The sequence below is a fragment of the Cibotium barometz genome, chromosome 12 (genome assembly GCF_041138505.1).
Source record: "Cibotium barometz isolate CiBa-2024 chromosome 12, ASM4113850v1, whole genome shotgun sequence".
Lineage (NCBI taxonomy): Eukaryota > Viridiplantae > Streptophyta > Polypodiopsida > Cyatheales > Cibotiaceae > Cibotium > Cibotium barometz.
In genome coordinates, this window is record NC_141057.1 from 5,822,210 (window position 1) to 5,840,731 (window position 18,522).

The 18,522-nt window shown below is 43.5% G+C and overlaps 1 protein-coding gene across 1 annotated transcript; it reads right to left on the minus strand.

The window, feature by feature from the left end:
• Positions 1-6,664: 6,664 nt before the first annotated feature.
• LOC147632984 (putative metallophosphoesterase At3g03305) lies at positions 6,665-17,867 on the minus strand. Its single transcript, XM_086805990.1, has 4 exons — positions 17,462-17,867; positions 9,645-9,886; positions 7,723-9,357; positions 6,665-7,579 (listed from the first exon to the last, which is right to left on the minus strand). Exons 1-4 carry the CDS (start codon positions 17,754-17,756, stop codon positions 7,451-7,453), a joined length of 2,301 nt encoding a protein of 766 aa, XP_086662116.1. The 5' UTR covers positions 17,757-17,867; the 3' UTR covers positions 6,665-7,450.
• Between the last annotated feature and the right edge of the window lie 655 nt (positions 17,868-18,522).

An 18,522-nucleotide genomic window follows, 5' to 3' on the forward strand; every position in this document is an offset into this window, starting at 1 on the left:
CACCATCTATTGGGGGATATCTCTACTTCATCACTTTTATTGATGGTTACTCCCAGATATAGCTGGGTGTATCCATTAAAGTAGAAGTATGTGCTTTAGGCACTTTGTATCCATGGCTGAAAATGCATATGTGAATTTAAAGTTGGCACCCTTTGTTCAGATCGAGGGGGGAAGTATATGTCCAAGGAATTTCATACATATATGGCTGAAAAAGACATAAGACATCAATGTACAGTGCCATACACACCTCAGCAAAATGGTGTGGCTGAGAGGAAGAACAGGTCTCTCATGGAGGTGGCATGATGTATGGTGAAAGCCCAAGATTTACCTCATGGTTTTTGGTTAGAAGCAACTATGTGCACAAACTATGTGTTGAATGAACAAATGTCCTACGAAGGCCTTGTAGTCTAAAACTCCTCATGAAGGTTGGCATGGCAAGAAGCCTTTAGTGGCTCATTTGCGTGTTTTTGGTTGTCTTGCTTATTCTCTTGTGCCTAAGCAACAACGCAGTAAGCTTGACGATAAGGCAGTTAAATGCATATTTGTGGGATATAGTTCAGAACGCAAGGGATATAGACTCTACCATCCAGCCTCAAAGCAAATTTTGGTAATAAGAGATGTTGTTTTTGTTGAAAACTCAGTTCAACCCATGCTTTCATGTAAAAAACAACAGAATGTATGCTCGCAGGACATGTTTGATTTGCTCCTACCTTTGTTTAATGGGAGGACAGCCATATGTAGAGAAATTGAATACTCAACCAAGTGCTGAAATTCAGCCTTTGCGGGTGCAAAAATCAACGTGCAAATCAGCTTTTTGATGAGGAAATTATTGAGGATGTAGTGGATAAGGAGAGAGCAGCCAACAAAGAAGAATCTAGGCATATGCCAAAATGTTGTGCAGACATTGAGGGACAGCAAGTTGGCAACTCCTTTACCTAGCAAAACTCATGTAGGTTCTCATCATCAACAGATTATTCTCATATGGATCATGTTCTCATTTTTAATTTATGTAATGAGGAGGAACCTGTTTCCTTTGAGGAAGCACAGGAAGATGATCATTGGATGCATGCTATGCAGGATGAGTATACCTCTATACTCAAGAATGACACCTGGTATTTGACAGATCTACCTCATGGCAAGAAGGCCATTGGTACTAAGTCGGTTTATAAGTTAAAACGCAAAGCATATGGTAGCATTGATAACTACAAGGCCAGACTTGTTGCAAAGGGGTATGTCGCAAAAGGCCATGATGAGACCTTTGCACCCACATCTCGTATGACTACCATTAGGTGTCTCATTGCTTTGGCAGCACATCATGGGTGGAATGTATATCAGTTGGACATTAAGACTGTATTCTTGAATGGTGATTTACATGAGGAGATGTATATCGCAGCCTCCTGGTTTTGCTGTGAAAGGAGAAGAGTCTAAAGTATGCAAGTTGAAAAAGGTCCTTTATGGCCTTAAGCAGGCTCCTAGAGCATGGTATGAGAAGATTCATGCATACTTGGTTGCAAATGATTTTTGCAACAATCCAACAAAGAGTACCCTCTATGTGAAGAGGATTGACACATTTTTGGTCATCATTCTATACGTTGATGACATGCTACTCACGGGACCCGTTATAGATTAAATTTCAGCCTTTAAGGCTGATTTGCAGTCATCGTTTGAGATATCAGATTTAGGACCCTAGCATTACTATTTAGGGATTCAGTTTATGCAGCGCAATGATAGCATTGTTATGCTGCAGTCTAAATATGTACAGAAGTCTTCAAGATGCAGGAGACTCTTTTCATGCTAGTTTGTATCAACAGGGCTGTTGGATCCCTTCTTTATGTGTGCAACACGAGACCAGATATACAGCATACGGTTCCACAGTTGAGCAGATTTATGCATAGCCTAGATACAAAGCATTGACAGGCTGTTATGCGGGTTTTTCGCTATTTACAAGGCACTCACTATTTTGGATTATTTTATCCAAAGGGGGGTGAGTCACAACTGCATGCTTTCAATGATTCAGATTGGGCTGGATGTTATGACACGTGAGTGTCCACTAGTGGGTTTTGCTTTCGCCTTAGTGATTCATGTATATCATGGCTCAGCAAGAAGCAACCTACAGTGGCCACTTCCAACTGTGAAGCTAAGTAACGGTAGCTTTTACTGCTATAGTTGAGTGTGTGTGGCTCAAACGTCTTACGGTGGCTAATTTGGGTGTTGGACAGTCATCTAGCACTACAATTTTCACTGACAGCCAGAGCGTATTTGTAGTTTTATGAGGAACCCAATGTTTCATGCTCGCACTAAGAATATTGAGGTGTATTACCACTATGTCAGGGAAGACTCTCTACATTAGATATCAGTTTGGTCTATGTGCCTACACATGACAACATAGCATATTTATTCTCACGAAGGCTCTTCCTCATGAAAAGTTTGAAGCTTTTCGTAAAGCTTTGGGCTTACTACCTTTTCCGGATTGATCAGCCATACCCTGTACATGTTCACATCATCAATCCAGGGGGGATTCATAGCATTATATGGTAGTGATGTGTGTGAACACACTTAGGACCGCCGGGACACTTTTTCCATCACTAGGAGGTTTTTTTCCTCGTACGTATGTACACCCTCTTATCTACTCATTTTGGGGTGTGTACTTATCTTTTGTATCTAGCACACATTTGCGAGTTTGTGTGCTCTCAAGCTTCTCTATCTTGTGTGTGTGCATTGTTGCAACCCTAACCCTAATTCCAACAATTGGATGCCAACACTCCAACAGTTGCATGCAGATGCTGGTGTAGGTGTTCTAAACCAATACAAAGGCAAGGAAACTATAGCTAAAACAAGAGTGGAAAAGAAAAGCATGTCTATCACAATGATTATGCTTTAAAGATCAAGGGCATTGTTGAATCCCTTGGGTCTATCAATGTATCGGTGGAAGATGATGATTTGGTGAGTGTCTATCTTAATGGGCTTGGCAAAGAGTACAAGCCATTCAAGAACTCCATATCACTCAAAGAGAATGTTCCTAACTTTCGAGACTCGGTATCAATGCTGATGATAGAAGAAAAGTCTCTAGGTGTGAGGACTCTTCTTCACAAAACAAGAACACATCAGAATAGGCCTTCTACTCTAATTCAGGTAGAGGTCATGGTCGAGACCAAGGTGGTGGTCAATAAGGAAACCAAAATTTTGGCAACAATAGTCCAATGATTCGTAGAAGTTAGAGTGCAAATAGCATAGAGTGCTATTATTATGGAAAACTAGGACACATGGCAAAGGACTGCTATAAAAATTAGAATGGCATTAAAAGTAGAAAGTTGAAGCAAAAGGCAACTATGCACCATCTAGTAAATAGGGTGGTAATTATAGAAGTGAGCAGCTATTTGTGATGCAGCACATGCTCAAATCCACAACAGGAGATGTGTCAAGATCTCAAGATATATGGTATTTGGATTCTTGCACCTCTTACCACATGACCAGCCAAGGTGAGTGGTTTAGAGACATGCAGAAAATGGAAAAGCCAGGTTATGTAGAAATAGGTGATGATACTACACATCCCATTATGCATGTTAGTAAAGTGCCATTATCTATGCAGGATAGCAAATGAAGTACTTGGCAGATGTACTTCATGTTTCAAATATTACAAAGAACCTGGTTTATTTTGTTAGACAGATGGTTGAGAAGGATCTGCAATTTAGGTTTAATCCTTAAGGATGTTTTATGGAAGACTTCAAAAATTAGTGTCACTCGGTTGCAAAAGATAGCATAAATGGCAAGATGTTTACTTTGGATGTGAACATGCTTGAGGTAAAGGCATACTTTGGATGTGAACATGCCTGAGGTAAATACATACTTTGGATGTGAACATGCCTAACGTAAAGGCAACCATGTTTGCATATGGAACAAGTGTCATTGTGTTACAGATATCGACATATAAGACAAGTGCATTGGTCATGTGAATATACAACAGTTGAAGTCTATGCAAGCACAAAATATAGTTGCAGGTTTGCCAAGGTTTAAGGTTGATGGTATGCATAAAATATATGAAGCATGCCAACTTGGTAAACAGGCCAAACATGCTTTCCCACATGAAAAGCATGTCAGTCTAAGGCATTAGATGTTATACATTTTCAGATGTATGGGGACCGATCAAGACCGTAAAACAATTGTTTGCAGGTTGTAGGTATTATGTTACATTCACACTAGGAAAGTGTGGGTTTACTTCATGAAGGAGAAAAGTGAGATGTGTGATCACTTTCAGATATTTAAAGTTTTGGTTGCGAAGGAAAAAGACATGCAAATAAAATGCCTAAGATTAGATGGTGGGGGTGAGTATTTCTCCAATGAGTTCAGTGATTTCTTGAGAAAGCAGGGAATTAAGAGATAGTTTACATGTAGATACACTCCACAATAGAATGGTGTTGCAGAAAGAAAAATAGGCACATTGCAGAAGTGGCACATGCCTTGATGGCTAAAAAGAATATACCACATTATTTTTGGACAACAAAACTACTGTGTACATTATGAACTACAGTTATTCATGGTATGATACTTGAAAAAACATTTACAAGCATAAGACCAGATATGTCTCACTTGACAGTGTTTAGGTGTATTGTATATATGCATGTTCTTGATGAAATAAGAACAAAGGTTTTTTAGACTTGATGGATGGTGATTAAGACTCCTAATCTTAGCTAATGGTAAATATACAAGTAATTAAGTGTTTTTTATTATTTTTGGTTAGATTTGCATGCTTCTAAGCTACCAATTCAAAAAATGCATAAAACAAATATATAAAATGCAAGAACACAAAAACTATCTCATCACTCTGCCATACCTAATGGAGCTTATTGCTTACATTTTTTGGAGTGGATGTCAACCTTGTAAGCTATTACATGGCTCAATGCAATGAAATCTAAGCCTTTTAGGCTCCAAAATCATGTTAATCACTAAGAAACCAGGATTTTTTTCCTTTTAAGATATGAAAATAGAAAATAGAATATCATAATACAAAAGCTTCAAATCAAAATTAAACACACCAACCAAACACATCCAAGACTCCAAAATCGTATGTTTTTTGCAGTGTGACCTTCTAATTAACCGTATGTTTTTTGAAGTGTGACCTTCTAATTAACATACGGGATCCCATTCTAATAGCTTGGAATGGACGGATGAATGGAGCTAAGCGCTATACTAGTCCGTGTCATCGGGACATCAATTATGTTCAAGTCAAGAGCTTACCTTAACCTTGTTGAAGATTGTATCGTTAGGTCTTGCCTTAGAGACAATTGTGTAACTTTCTGATGTGGGTGCACTAGCTCATCCGTCGTCGACTCGTGATTGTTGTCACACCGAAATGCTCCTTGCTAAGGAGGTGAAGGAAGAGCTCTCTTTGCCTAGATGGAGACAAGTAGAGATTCATCTTCATGGTGGTTCTCTCTCACAAAAGGCCAAGCAGAAGAAGAAGCTAATGCTAGAGAAATCTACAAACAAATCTATCTGGCATGCATCCGTCAAGCAAGAAAGATCCAATAGCATACATGCAAGCAATATAGAGAAGAGAAGAGCTCACAAGTATTCTATTGCAAGGGAATTGATGTGTATTGGTTACTCGGGGGTATACTTTTAGGAAGACCTACATACAATGTGCATTCAGAGGGTATTTAAAAATACCCTTTTCTGTGAATTTTGACTTAATAAGTTCTTTATAAACTTACGTGTTTTTGTTCAAAATGCCATTTGAAATCCCCTTATGTAACTAGATATGTGTAAATTTTCTCAAAATCTTGGTTTAAAAAACCCCTCCTAATAATCGCACGTAGTAGACATACATAATTTTAAGTGAACAGCCCAAGATTGGTTATTGTAAAAAATGACATGATTGTGTATTTGTTATTGTATAAAATGTCTTACATACAAGTGACTAGTTTTCACACTAGGTTGGCCGAATTATAAAAATGAATCGTCTATTACTAGTCTTAAGCAAGGATGTACACAAAGTCCTTAGACTTACCCTAGCTCAAGGTGGACCACTTTATATGTTCCAACGCCGTCTTAAAAATGATAAGTTCTCGTTCGCTTAAGGTAGGTCGGGCGAGTGAAACCTTGTTACCCAATGGAATGGTTAGTAGCAGTGTTTTGATGCATCATTTTCTAGCATTGAATGCTTTCACATAGGTGCATGTAACAAGCCCAACGATGGTCTCCCACAACTTACAATACTCCAAAATGGATCTCAACTTGAACTTCCGGAGCGCAAAATGGACCTCAACTTAATCTTCCAAAGTGTAGTTACTTCCATCTAGCTTACCATCGTCACACAATGGTGGTTTAGTCCTTTCGCGCGACTATGTTATTTACATGTTGAGCCATTTCTCTAAATCTACTGCCAAAAAGCCACTTGCCAAAAAGCTTTGTCTAGATCATACGTGCCCGTACCATGTAAGCAAATATAAGCAAATATGACTTATGTGTTCACACAAATAGCAAAATCTTTCAAAGTAAAACAACTTAGTTCAAGGGATGGAGAATAATATTAAATTATTGTCGCAAAACGAATTACAAACTAATGGTGCTTTCCCACACATGCACTCCGATAAGAAGCTTTGATGGCAATCTAAGTAGACTTTGAGACAAAGCATGTCATGCACTAACAAGGGTGAACAACTCAATGAAGAGATATCTCAAATTCAATGATCTCAATATGACAAAGGCAAAGGAGCCCTTACAAAATAGAGTAGTCCTTCATCCACACAATCACAATGACGAGGGTGAAGCATTGGTTTCCAACACATCCATCAAAGTTTCTTTGGCTACATCCTTCAACCAATTATCTAAAAAAATTGCACAAATTTTCGCTTTAACAAGTCAATCCATCTTTTATAATTTCATCGAGTATGACCATTGGGCATTAAAAACTACACTAAAATAAGTACTTCCAATACTTCTACTGTAGCAGCATTGATATCAAGCCTACTACATGACTCGAGTAAACCTTCAGGATGCCATGACTACTGAGTTTTTGACCGTTATAGAGATATGACTAATGAGTTCTAAACACTTTTGCACCAGCTTTTTGGTAGTCATTGTTTCTCTTGCTCCGGTCTCAGCAATTTTATTTTGGCCTTCTAATGTAAAATTGCACAATTATAAGGTTCAGAATATCTTTAATGATACGTGTATAGCCCTCACCTTTCCCACTTTCAACTGTACTTGTGTTTTCTCAGTTACACATCTATCACATTGGCATTGTGGCATTGTGTACACGCTATATTATCCAAATTTCCCACCAATTTAATTCATGGGTCAAAATGGAAAATTTTAATCTTCAAGTCACAGATGTACTCTGCACTGGCAATCGTGATGCTAAGAATAACCACAACCTGCCTTCTGGAGAAGATTAATCTTGATTCTTGTGGGAGACCAAATAACCTGCCATGTCTCGTGCAGTGCTCTGCTACTTATGCCTTCTACAAGAAGAAGACTGGAGAATTGCCGCGATCATTAAGACAGGCACGGGCCATGCAAAACCAGGAGAAGTCAAGAGCGTCATGACACCATATGCACCTGCAAGAGCACAGACTTGCTGCAATAAAATAATCATATCAGTACTTAAACCAAATCAACCTTACTGGCTTAAAAAACTGAGATCAATATTCTGTGACCCACAAACTCGTTAGTTAACATCATGGCCAGAATGGCAATAACCAAAGCTGTGAAGATTCTTACCCCAAAGTGTATAAATGAGACCAATAAGCAGAAGGCCATCACAAGCATGCGCAACCATCTAAAACTTGCATGCTTCGACATTCCAGGATGCAATGTTGTGAAAGCTTTGTCTGACCCATTCTGCTGATCTCGAGCGGTAGAGCCATGGGATGATAGGAGAGTACTCATTTCACCATCAACATGATCAGGCTGCTCTTTTTTCTTATACCTTGCAGGAGTATCTAGTAGATAAAGCTCATAGAGTGAGGTTTCAGCTGATAATGCAAAGATAAGGGTATATAATGGGAGGACTACAAAGTAAAGGTATGGAAGAACAACCACCATAAGATCAGGCCACCCTAGACCACTCTGAGGTGGTGAAGTTCCACCCAAGCGAACCGTCCAGCCCTGGATAGACATAAAGCCTAGTGGATAGCCTTCACCAAGGGCTTGACCCCAGAACCAAGGAAAAAAGATCAACCACACTAGTACTAATAGCTGTCCCCACCATATAACGTTGCTAGCACACCCTTGTATGAAAAACCATACAAATAGTTCAACAGCTTTACCTGCCGTAAACTTCCGGGTATCCACTCTGAATAACGAAAAGACCCATCTATGGTAATATCCATTCTGTGTGAGGAAGTGCAAGAAAAGCTTTGGAAGGATGAAAAGAGCCAAGAGAACAGTGAAGGCAGACCACATCAAGACAACAAAGACTTGCTCCCATACAAACCCCATTACGAAGAACTCCCTCCATGTCTTCCTCAGCTCACTAACTCTTCTTTTGACTGAGAATGGCCTCAAGCTGCTCTTGGTTTCTGTGCCTAATGAGTCTACTGTTGAAACTTGGAACACATATCGTGTTGCCAACTCATCAGTGTATTTTGTGCTATTCCACTTGGAGACATACATGTATCCCGTTTCACCAGCCTTACATGATACATGCATCTCCAGCTCTTCCAGAAGGATTAACTTGCCTGTGACTGTGTCAAAGAATCTTGCCACAACTGACACCAAGGGCCGTGGAGAGAAAACTAGAGCCCGTACGGTATCCTGTCGTGGCGAGGATAAAGGGAGCAATCTGGACCGCTCCATCTTTTGTGAATCAAGAGGGTACATCGGGACCACCAGGGTAGGCAGCCAATCCTTGGTTTTGTGATAAGATGCATTGAGGCTAGAAACATCAAAATCCACAAAAGATGTATGGCCTTGATCAATTGCGATGATACGCAGAATTCTGTGCTTCCTCCAATCTCCCATTTCCCACTCCCAAAACTCTCCATCTCCATCTTGTGGTTCAGTTTTACAATTGCTCAATGTCCCTTCCTTTGATGAAGGATATAGATGGTGCTTAATAAGGTTAGGACCAAAATTGGTGTGCAAATGCCCGCAAACATAGGCCGAAATAGAGTGCTTTGCAAAAATCAGCTCTGGTCTTTTTCTCCTCTCAGTGCTTGCCGTGAAGGACATAGGGAAGTGCCCGAACACTACCTTGGTGACATTCTCAGGAGCACATGTATCCCATTGGCTTAGTTCAAAATCCATCTTGATAAGTTGCTCATCAGTAGGATGCCCAAACAAATTGCAAGGTCCTTTTAAACCAATGCCCATGGAAGTATCCACTCCCAAAAACATGTGTTTCCAACCTCTGCTCTACAAAGACAAATAAACAAGAATTTAGGTGTAAAAAAACACACACACCTAAATATGTCTTTGGTATGAACAATGAGAACCTACACTTATAATCCCCTTGAGAATCTAAAGTATAATCCCGTAAAAGTATGCATAGGGTATAAACGTAGGGAATCCTAGAGCCCACAAAGAGGGTAGAAACTCCCTCACGAGTCCCGACTCTGCTCCACACATCAAACTGGCTATGACTGTCAAGGCAAGTTTTTAGTGGCAAAGCCGTAAAACAAAAAAAAAATGAATGGGCTTACCATCAAAGTGACACTCTGAACAGTATTTGTTCTGTTCCTCAGCGAGCTGACACTGTACTTGGAAAAATAATCCAGAGTACTGCCAACCTCCGGCACGCCAAACTTATCATGGTTACCTCGTAGATCATAGAAGGCATATGATGGCAGGCCACTATCTTCTATCACTTTACTAATGGCTTGTCTATACTGCACCCACTCTGCCTCATCTTGTCTCCGGCTTTTGCGATCTTTGCTTTTGGCATCTGCTTAAAATTGAGACCACCCACTTCGTCAAATTCGGTGTCATATAGAGAGAAGGTTTGTCGGAAAAAATACATCAAACTTCACAAAACTCAAACATCTCAAGCATTTTGTTATGCATAACATTAGAAGGAAGAGCCATGGAAGAAAAATGATAAAAGGGGGAAAAAATTCATTCTAAAATAGGGAGCAACTTTGCCAACACCGGCATGGCAAAAAAAGAAAATGTCCCTCTTAACTTTAAGTGGGTACATAGCCTATGAAAGCGGTAATGATCGTTGATATGGGGTGACCACTCCGAGACAATGAATGAATTCTCCAAATGAGAAACAAATTTGAAGAATCCCTCAAGCAAGCATTAGCACCATAATCACACAATAGCAAATTAGAATAGCAAGAGGCATCCCCTTGCTTTGCAAGTTCACAACTTTGAACCCAACACGTATGACCGGGCTTTGACTCTCGCTCAAAATGAAGAAATGAGAATGAACGAAGACAAGCCAAAACAACCGCAGTCTAGTACCAAGCCCCAGCCGGGGAAAGGTACTTCGTCTTCTAAAGATGCTAAGACAGACAACAATTCTAGGCTCTAGCTCTAGTTCAAGGCGTAAGGAACCCAAGCCTAAGAAAACCCCTGAGGAAAAGGCAAAAACAAGCATCACTGGTGGATATCTTTCTCAAGAGGAGCAAAGGAAGTACCACTCAGACAACAAATGTTTTTTATGTCATAACATTGAGCATGGTAAGAAGGATTGCTAGAAATGGCAAGCAAAGCAAGCCTCCAAAGAGCCTTCTGCCCCAGTTGCCACAGTATCTCTTGCTTCTCCAGACCCACCTGCTACTGCCAATGCGGTTCAACTCTTACCTTCTATGCATCCCATGCCATCCATGGTGCTTAATGCTATACAGGAGGGTGAAGCTATAACCACACACAAAAGCTTGATCCGAGCTTATGGCTCACTTGCCATACTAAGCATGAGAAGATTGAGATTCTCAAACAATTAAAAGCACTTAAAGACACCAAGATATGGATCACTAAAGAGCTAACCACAACGCAACTCAAGAAGAAGATTGCATAATTAGCCAAAGTTCGGGCAGCTCGCAAAGAAAGAAAGTGGGCATTCTACCATGAGGACAAAGCCCCTCATTGAAGATTTCCGCAAACAACTTTGAGTTGAGGCGAATGTATTTGATGCCTAGCATCATAGCTTTATTACATGATGATGATTAGGACTTTTGATATTTTTCCTTCGCTAGTGTTCTAGAAACTCCTAAGTGATATGTCCTTATCAAAGGGGGGCCGGCTGTTCCAATCCAGAGTGTGGTGTTCAGTATCTCATTATGTTATTTAAGTTGAGTAAAGTTCCTTAAACACTACAGAGAAGAGAAGTTGTAAATATGAGATACGCCTTGGCAATAAAATATTCTAGAGGGAAAGAAGGGGAAAAACCGTTTTTTTTTTTTTTTGGGGGGGGGGGGGGGGGTCTCGGCCTTTTTCTAGCCCAGTGTGAGTTAGAGCGCAAGTGGGTTGGATTGTTGTCCTTTTCACCTTTGCGAGAGATTCTTACAATGGTCAGGAGAGATGAGGAGGCTCATTACATGCGGATGCGGCTATGAGTACCAAGGGGCAACCTAAAGCATAACGCAGCTTGCTGCTTTCTGCCAGATATGCACATACATACAGCCCAATTAGCAACACCATACCTGCCTCTCTATGAAGACACTACACAATACTCCACCTTAGGTGACATTCTACGCAGGCCAGGCTGAAGTGACCTAAACTACTGAATATTGCCAAAACATAAAAATATAATATGAAATCTCGGATCTAAACTTTGGATCTGAATCATGCATGATGTGCAAGGCTACCTACATGCATACAAAAGGTTGCTAAGGTTGGTTCTGTTGTTCTCCACGTGAGCATGCGCTAACCCTCATGAGAATTGTCTTCTCAAGGTGGCCGATGGTGATGTCTTCATCTGCTCCTCTGTTAAGAATGACCCTCAACCTGCCCTTATATAGTGACTAGAGGGCTGGTCAGCAACTAGGCCAATTCTGCACAACTAAATACAATGTATCAAAAGCTGTCCACAATGGGTTCAGCTATTGGCACCGAGTTACCCACTGTCTGGCTGCCCAAAATCCATGTCCATGATCCCAAACGCGGCCTCTGAACCTGCCAATAGGCGGCTGCAGTGGAAGACCATGTCCATGTGCACCCTGATTAAGGTATGCACATGACAGTCGACCCATCTTTGATTCCTAGTGCACGATTTATGGTCTTGAGAAATTGTAATTTTATCTTTTATGCACAAAATGTCTTTCTTTATTGCCCCCAGACCATTACGGAATTGACCACATTCTTGCAGTTGCCCAACATTGTTAAGCCCATGGCATTTCCCCCTCTCTACTTCTGGAAAAGGTTTCGAAACAAAGTTCGTCAAAGAAAGATCACCCTTTTCCTATGACTCCTTACCCACAAGACTCTAGCTGTGGGCACGGCACTTGGCTTGGTCGCTGGCCGTCCTGTTAGAAGTCATCTCCTGTCCAGTTTTATACACCAGGGCCTTTGTTGTGGGTGTGCCCGCCCTTATGAGGTGTTTTCCCATTTTTCCCCTATTTTTTCCCATTTTTCTGAGGCTTGGGAGGGCTGCCAAGTGATGCCAGGAGCACCCTATTGCTGGCCGACTGGATTTACATCAGTCGTGGGCTTCAGGGCTGCTGGCCGACTGGATTTGATCAGTCGTGGGCACCTGTTTTGCTGGCCGACTGCATTTATGCAGTCGTGGGTCTTTTCATCAGTCGTGGGCATTCCTTCTGCTGGCCGACTGCCCTCTATGGGAGGTATATATAGGACCCCAGCCCCCATACCTCATTTGTATCATTCCTCGGGATCTTCTTGTGTATATAGAGCAGAGTTACACGCCTACATCTGTCTCTCTCTTGTGCTGTTTTTCTGCCTGCGTTTTTGCTCTTGTATTCCCAGATTTGGTCATCATCTCCGCTGCGTATTCTGACATGGTATCAGAGCCTAGGCTCTAGATAGGTCTTGGGATTTGTGTGAGCAAGAGGGGGACTGTTTTGTGGCTGATTGGTGGACTGTTTTGGGCTGATCGGGAAGAGGAGAAGCAAGAGGAAGGCGGGCTGATTTGCTGGACAGCCACTTGCAAGTATCACTTCTTCTTTGTTCCCACCCAGCCACCCTTTTCAAAGTACATCCCCGCTATGGCAGATCTGTTTGAGATGGCCGAGAGACATGTGAAGATCCCGACACTCCCCACATTCCCGGTGGACCGTCAGTTGGACGGGAGCAACTACGGCATATGGAAGGTGATGATGGAATCCGTTTTGGAGTCTTACGACCTTGCCGATTTCGTCATTGTTGGTGTTCCACGGCCGGAAGTAGAGGAAGGGGAGTTACCGTCAACCCGAAAGGACCGGGAGGCCCAGACACAGATGTGGGATCGCGTCAACGCCAGGGTCCGTTCGTTTATTTTCCTCAACTGCACACCGCAAGTAATCAATCATGTCAAGCATATGACGCTGGCCAGAGGTATATGGCAGCATTTGTGTAACGCGCGGAAGCTCTGGGGAGTCTTCTTTCAGCCCTAAACACTCTTGGAAACCTTCTGATGCAAAAACGCACCATCTGATGCAAAAACGCAGGTAGAGAGAGAGGAGAGAGAGACAGTAAGAAGTGCTGGAATTTCAGTATATACTATGGTACAAAAAGGTACATGTCTTTGCAGCCCTTGGCTGCCCTCTTTAAAAGGTGATAACACACCCAAAATCTGCCCTAGACTAGGACTCCTAATGACTCATACCCCTAGTGGGTTGAATGAATAAGACATTGAGCACTTGATGCCTTTTATAGGGTTCCGTTCTGTTCTCCAAACCACTCTGTCTCTGATGAAGATCTATGCATCTGGTCTTCCTCTAGTCCACAATCCATTCCTGCCCTGACTCTGAACACCGTCTTGGTCTTCTTTCCTGGAACTGAGTCTGGCACTCTCACATCACCCTTGGAGGATCAACCTCCCTTGGGACCGTTACCTGAGAACCTATCTGGCGCACGGAACTGCCATCCCCATCTGGCACTGTGGAACACCACCAACAAACCTCCTGGGAGTTCTTCCCAATCTGTGTCCTTGCCTTGGGCTTTGAATCCGTGTACTTTCCTCTACCTTGGACCTGTACACCATCATCTGGGACTGAATCAGTGTTTAGCTTTGCTGAGCCTGATGCTCTGATACCAATGTAACGCGCGGAAGCTCTGGGGAGTCTTCTTTCAGCCCTAAACACTCTTGGAAACCTTCTGATGCAAAAACGCACCATCTGATGCAAAAACGCAGGTAGAGAGAGAGGAGAGAGAGAGAGAGTAAGAAGTGCTGGAATTTCAGTATATACTATGGTACAAAAAGGTACATGTCTTTGCAGCCCTTGGTTGCCCTCTTTAAAAGGTGATAACACACCCAAAATCTGCCCTAGACTAGGACTCCTAATGACTCATACCCCTAGTGGGTTGAATGAATAAGACATTGAGCACTTGGTGCCTTTTATAGGGTTCTTGGACAATGTGGGAGCTGGCCGACTGCTGGTCGGCCAGTTCTAAAAGCATTTAATGCTTTTCCTTTTAACGCAGCCGACTGGTCTTCTTGTTCATGATGCGCAGCCTGCTGCCCTTGTCCCCTGGTTCAGCCGACACCTCCTACAGCCAGCCGACTGCACTTATCTGGATCAAGGTTTGCTCCAAGTCCTGCTCCATGCCCGTCTTCTACTGGTTCATGTTCTTTATCTGCTTGCCCCTTCTGGATTTAGTCTTGAGAAGGTCCATGGCATTGCTGATGCACATGACAATTTGGCCTCACTTTACAACAGGGTATCGCCCATGAAGAGGATTTCCTTGGAAGTACAGATGCGGGTTATGAGCCCTGCAAAGTCGTCGACGATGCGGGAGCATATTAACAAGCTGCAAGCTCTTCAGGAGAAAGTTCTCTAGGCTGGGAAGGAGATATCGTCAGAGGACATGGCCATAACGTTGCTGTCACATTTGACCTCTTCGTACTCAGCATTCTACTCGTCGTTGATTACCAGTGGCAGGCTCAGCACCATCACATGGGAGGAGCTTGTGCCCATGGTCTTGGACCAGAAGGAACGATTCACGAACCCTCCTCAGGGTGGAGGTTCGGAGGCCTTTACTGGCCAACGGTCGAAAGGCCGTAACACGGGCAGGGGGAAGGCTTCGTTGGAGAAGTCTTCTGAGAAGATGTCCGTTAGTGACCGCGAGAAGCCGAAGGCAGAGAGGACCTGTAATGATTGTGGCGAGAAAGGCCACTACTGGAGGCAGTGTCCCAAGCGGAAGACCGAGAAGGGTGAAGACTCCTCAGCAATCATGAAGACTCCGGCTTTTGTGCCACCTGGAGGTGATGGACACCGATGCTTCATTTTCTTCAGGCAGGGAGGAGATTAGAGGACTCTCCGCAACGGATACTCGGGAGTGGATTCTCGATAGTGGTGCTTCCAGGCACATGACTCCTTCCCGTTCCGGTTTACAGGATCTCTGCAGGCTTTCTGGTCATATTCTTACTGGGGATACGTCCACTATCCCAGTTCACAGTGAGGGCAAGATGGAGATAGTTCCCGATGGCAGAGGGGGGAAGCATTCCTCCCAGGTGTTGTATGTTCCGGCACTTGGTTTTCATCTGTTGTCAGTGCATCAGGTTTGCAAGACTGGCGTACGGGTGGAGTTTGATGAGCATTTTGTTGCTCTCCGGGACAAAGCAACAGGCCAAGTGGTTTGGGAAGGTGGAGTGGAGAATGGAGTCTACAGGCTTTCAGCACTCTCTCTCCCAGGTCCTCAAGATTGTGATGAGTGGCAGTGTGGTAATAGCTACTCAGGTGTGGATACGCTGCAGGTGCGGCTTTCCGGGACCAGATGGTGGATAGCTTGCCAGTAGATGGCAGCAGTTGGCAGGAACTTTCCAGTACTGAGGTTGGTAGTTCTTGTGTTCGTGAGTCAGAGGAAGCTGAACAGGTCACTTATGCTCTGATGTCTCGTTGTGTTCGGGACATAGAACTTCCAGTAGTTAAGGATGTTCTTTCCACGGGGACCTTTCGGAAAGCCAGGCAGGTGACAGGTGATTACTTGCAGAAGGAGGTGGTTTCTCCAGGCTTTGTGGTTCCAGGGGGTGGTTGACAGGTTTCATCAGGTTTCCAAGATTTGTTTGTGCACCGTAACAGGTGTTGATCCTTGTGAGCAATGTGATGTCTCTTTGACTCAGAAGCTGTATGGTTCATTGATCTGGTTGATGGACACCAGATTGGACAGGAGCTTCCTGATGAGGCGGTTGAGCTCATGGTTGCAGATGTCTCTTTGGGAGGCAGGATTGCGTTTCCTGTGGTTTCTGCGGCATGCGAAGGATCATGGACTCTTGTACACAGAAGGGGGATTGTTGGATGGAGTCCAACTCCACAGTTGGAGTGACTCGGTTTGGGGAGGAGATCCGGACACGAGGAGATCTACTTATGGCCCAGGAGCAGTTTTACGGAGCAGGAGGAGGTTACCTTGCAGGTTTGGGCTTCCACTGGAGGAACCCATGGTCATCCAGAGGCACTTTGTTCGTGAACAGATCGTTGCTGATGACATCTTGCTGGAGTTCTGTTCGACGGAGGACAGTACGGTGGACCTCTTCACGAAGTCGCTCTCAGGATTTGCTCAGGCGGCACCCCAGCTCCCTATGGTTGGTTACAAAGTCAGGAGCTGAGAGGGGGTGTTAGAAGTCATCTCCTGTCCAGTTTTATACACCAGGGCCTTTGTTGTGGGTGTGCCCGCCCTTATGAGGTGTTTTCCCATTTTTCCCCACTCTCTGCATTTTTCCCCTATTTTTTCCCATTTTTCTGAGGCTTGGGAGGGCTGCCAGGTGATGCCAGGAGCACCCTATTGCTGGCCGACTGGATTTACATCAGTCATGGGCTTCAGGGCTGCTGGCCGACTGGATTTGATCAGTCGTGGGCACCTGTTTTTCTGGCCGACTGCATTTATGCAGTCGTGGGTCTTTTCATCAGTCGTGGGCATTCCTTCTGCTGGCCGACTGCCCTCTATGGGAGGTATATATAGGACCCCAGCCCCCATACATCATTTGTATCATTCCTCGAGATCTTCTTGTGTATATAGAGCAGAGTTACACGCCTACATCTGTCTCTCTCTTGTGCTGTTTTTCTGCCTGCGTTTTTGCTCTTGTATTCCCAGATTTGGTCATCATCTCCGCTGCGTATTCTGACACGTCCCGCCTCCTATGGTCGGTGTGCTGCTCTACAAGAGTCTCAACGACATTGACTTTAGGACTGTCTCAAGGCGAATCAAGTTTAGTGAAGAATTCTGCGCATGTTCACCTCACTCCCGGGGACCTTCAGGTCGTCATTATCACGTGGGCTGTGGTGGCGTGATTGGTCTCCTCCACGAGGTGAATGGCGTGTTAGTGAAGCATTAGAGAGGTCTAACAGACAAAATTCCTGTTATGATGAAGTTTAAATAAGGATTAACCATACTATTTACGTTGAAGAGAAGCAAGCCATACCTGTGAGGTCTCCTGTGATGAGGACAAGAGAAGGGTTGATGAGAGCAAGCAGTGGACCCATGAGCGTTTGCAAGGAGAGGGCTCGATCAGAATGGTAGGAGCTGACGTGGAGATCGGACAGCTGCACGGCCCAGACCACCCCATCGGGAGCATGGTCAACCTCGATCACCTCTCTCCCATCGTGCACAACATGGTGCTGCTGGGCAGGGCAGCAAGAAGATGCCATCAACAAAACCGTCGCCAAGGCATGGATATACAATGGCATCTGGCGTTGGGCATGATGAAGCCAAGCCATGTGTTGCTCACTTCGCCTCCTGTCTTGGTTCAGCAGGTGAATACCCACCTCTCTCTGTCGCTTGTAAAGACCTGGCTTTAAAAGACCATCTTCTTTTCTTTGATCGAATATGCCGACTACCAAAAAAGTTTTCACACCTTCTTTTGTCCGGGTGAGAGAATATGCCGACTACCAAAAAAGTTTTCACACCTTAAGGGCCGTTCTTTTGTCCGGGTGTTACCTGCCGCGTAAATTTAAGCGTATGGTCAAGACTTTAGAGAGAGAGAGAAAGAAAGCCTATTATTACGACACCCATGGTGAGAAAAACAAGATTCCATGATCACAATATATTCCTCTCACTTCACCGCGGCGTCTCATCACAAACGCGCGCGCGAGAGAGAGAGAAAGAGAGAGAGAGAGAGAGAAAGAGTCGTTGGATAGCCAAAATATATCCTATGAAACAAATATGACAGGACTAAAAGCCTAGGCCTTGAGAGGCCGAAAGGGAGGTACAAGGTTCTAATCTACCCACTCCCATCGTGAAAAGTGATGGCATGTAATTTCACTATCCTCCCTCTCATTTTTTTTATAAAGAATAGAATATAGTGTGTTTGTTCTTTTTGTTTCATATAAATGTGTTTGTAATTGTAAAATTTTCCATGTTGCAACAATGCACATTTACCTACCTTTCAATCTTTCATGACTTGTATAGAATGTTGTGGCTCTTTCTACCTCAAAACATTAGTGTGAGCTTATTTGCTTAGGAATATCTTGTGGTCCTTGAAAA

What these genes read in the sequence shown, in the direction of transcription:
- LOC147632984 (XM_086805990.1), bottom strand. Translation starts at nt 17,756, where the DNA reads ATGGCTTGGCTTCATCATGCCCAACGCCAGATGCCATTGTATATCCAT. An exon ending in CATCACAGGAGACCTCACAG is followed by an intron (nt 9,887 to 17,461) that starts GTATGGCTTGCT and finishes AATTTTAAGCAG; the next exon opens with ATGCCAAAAGCAAAGATCGC. An exon ending in TCTCATTTATACACTTTGGG is followed by an intron (nt 7,580 to 7,722) that starts GTAAGAATCTTC and finishes ATTTTATTGCAG; the next exon opens with CAAGTCTGTGCTCTTGCAGG.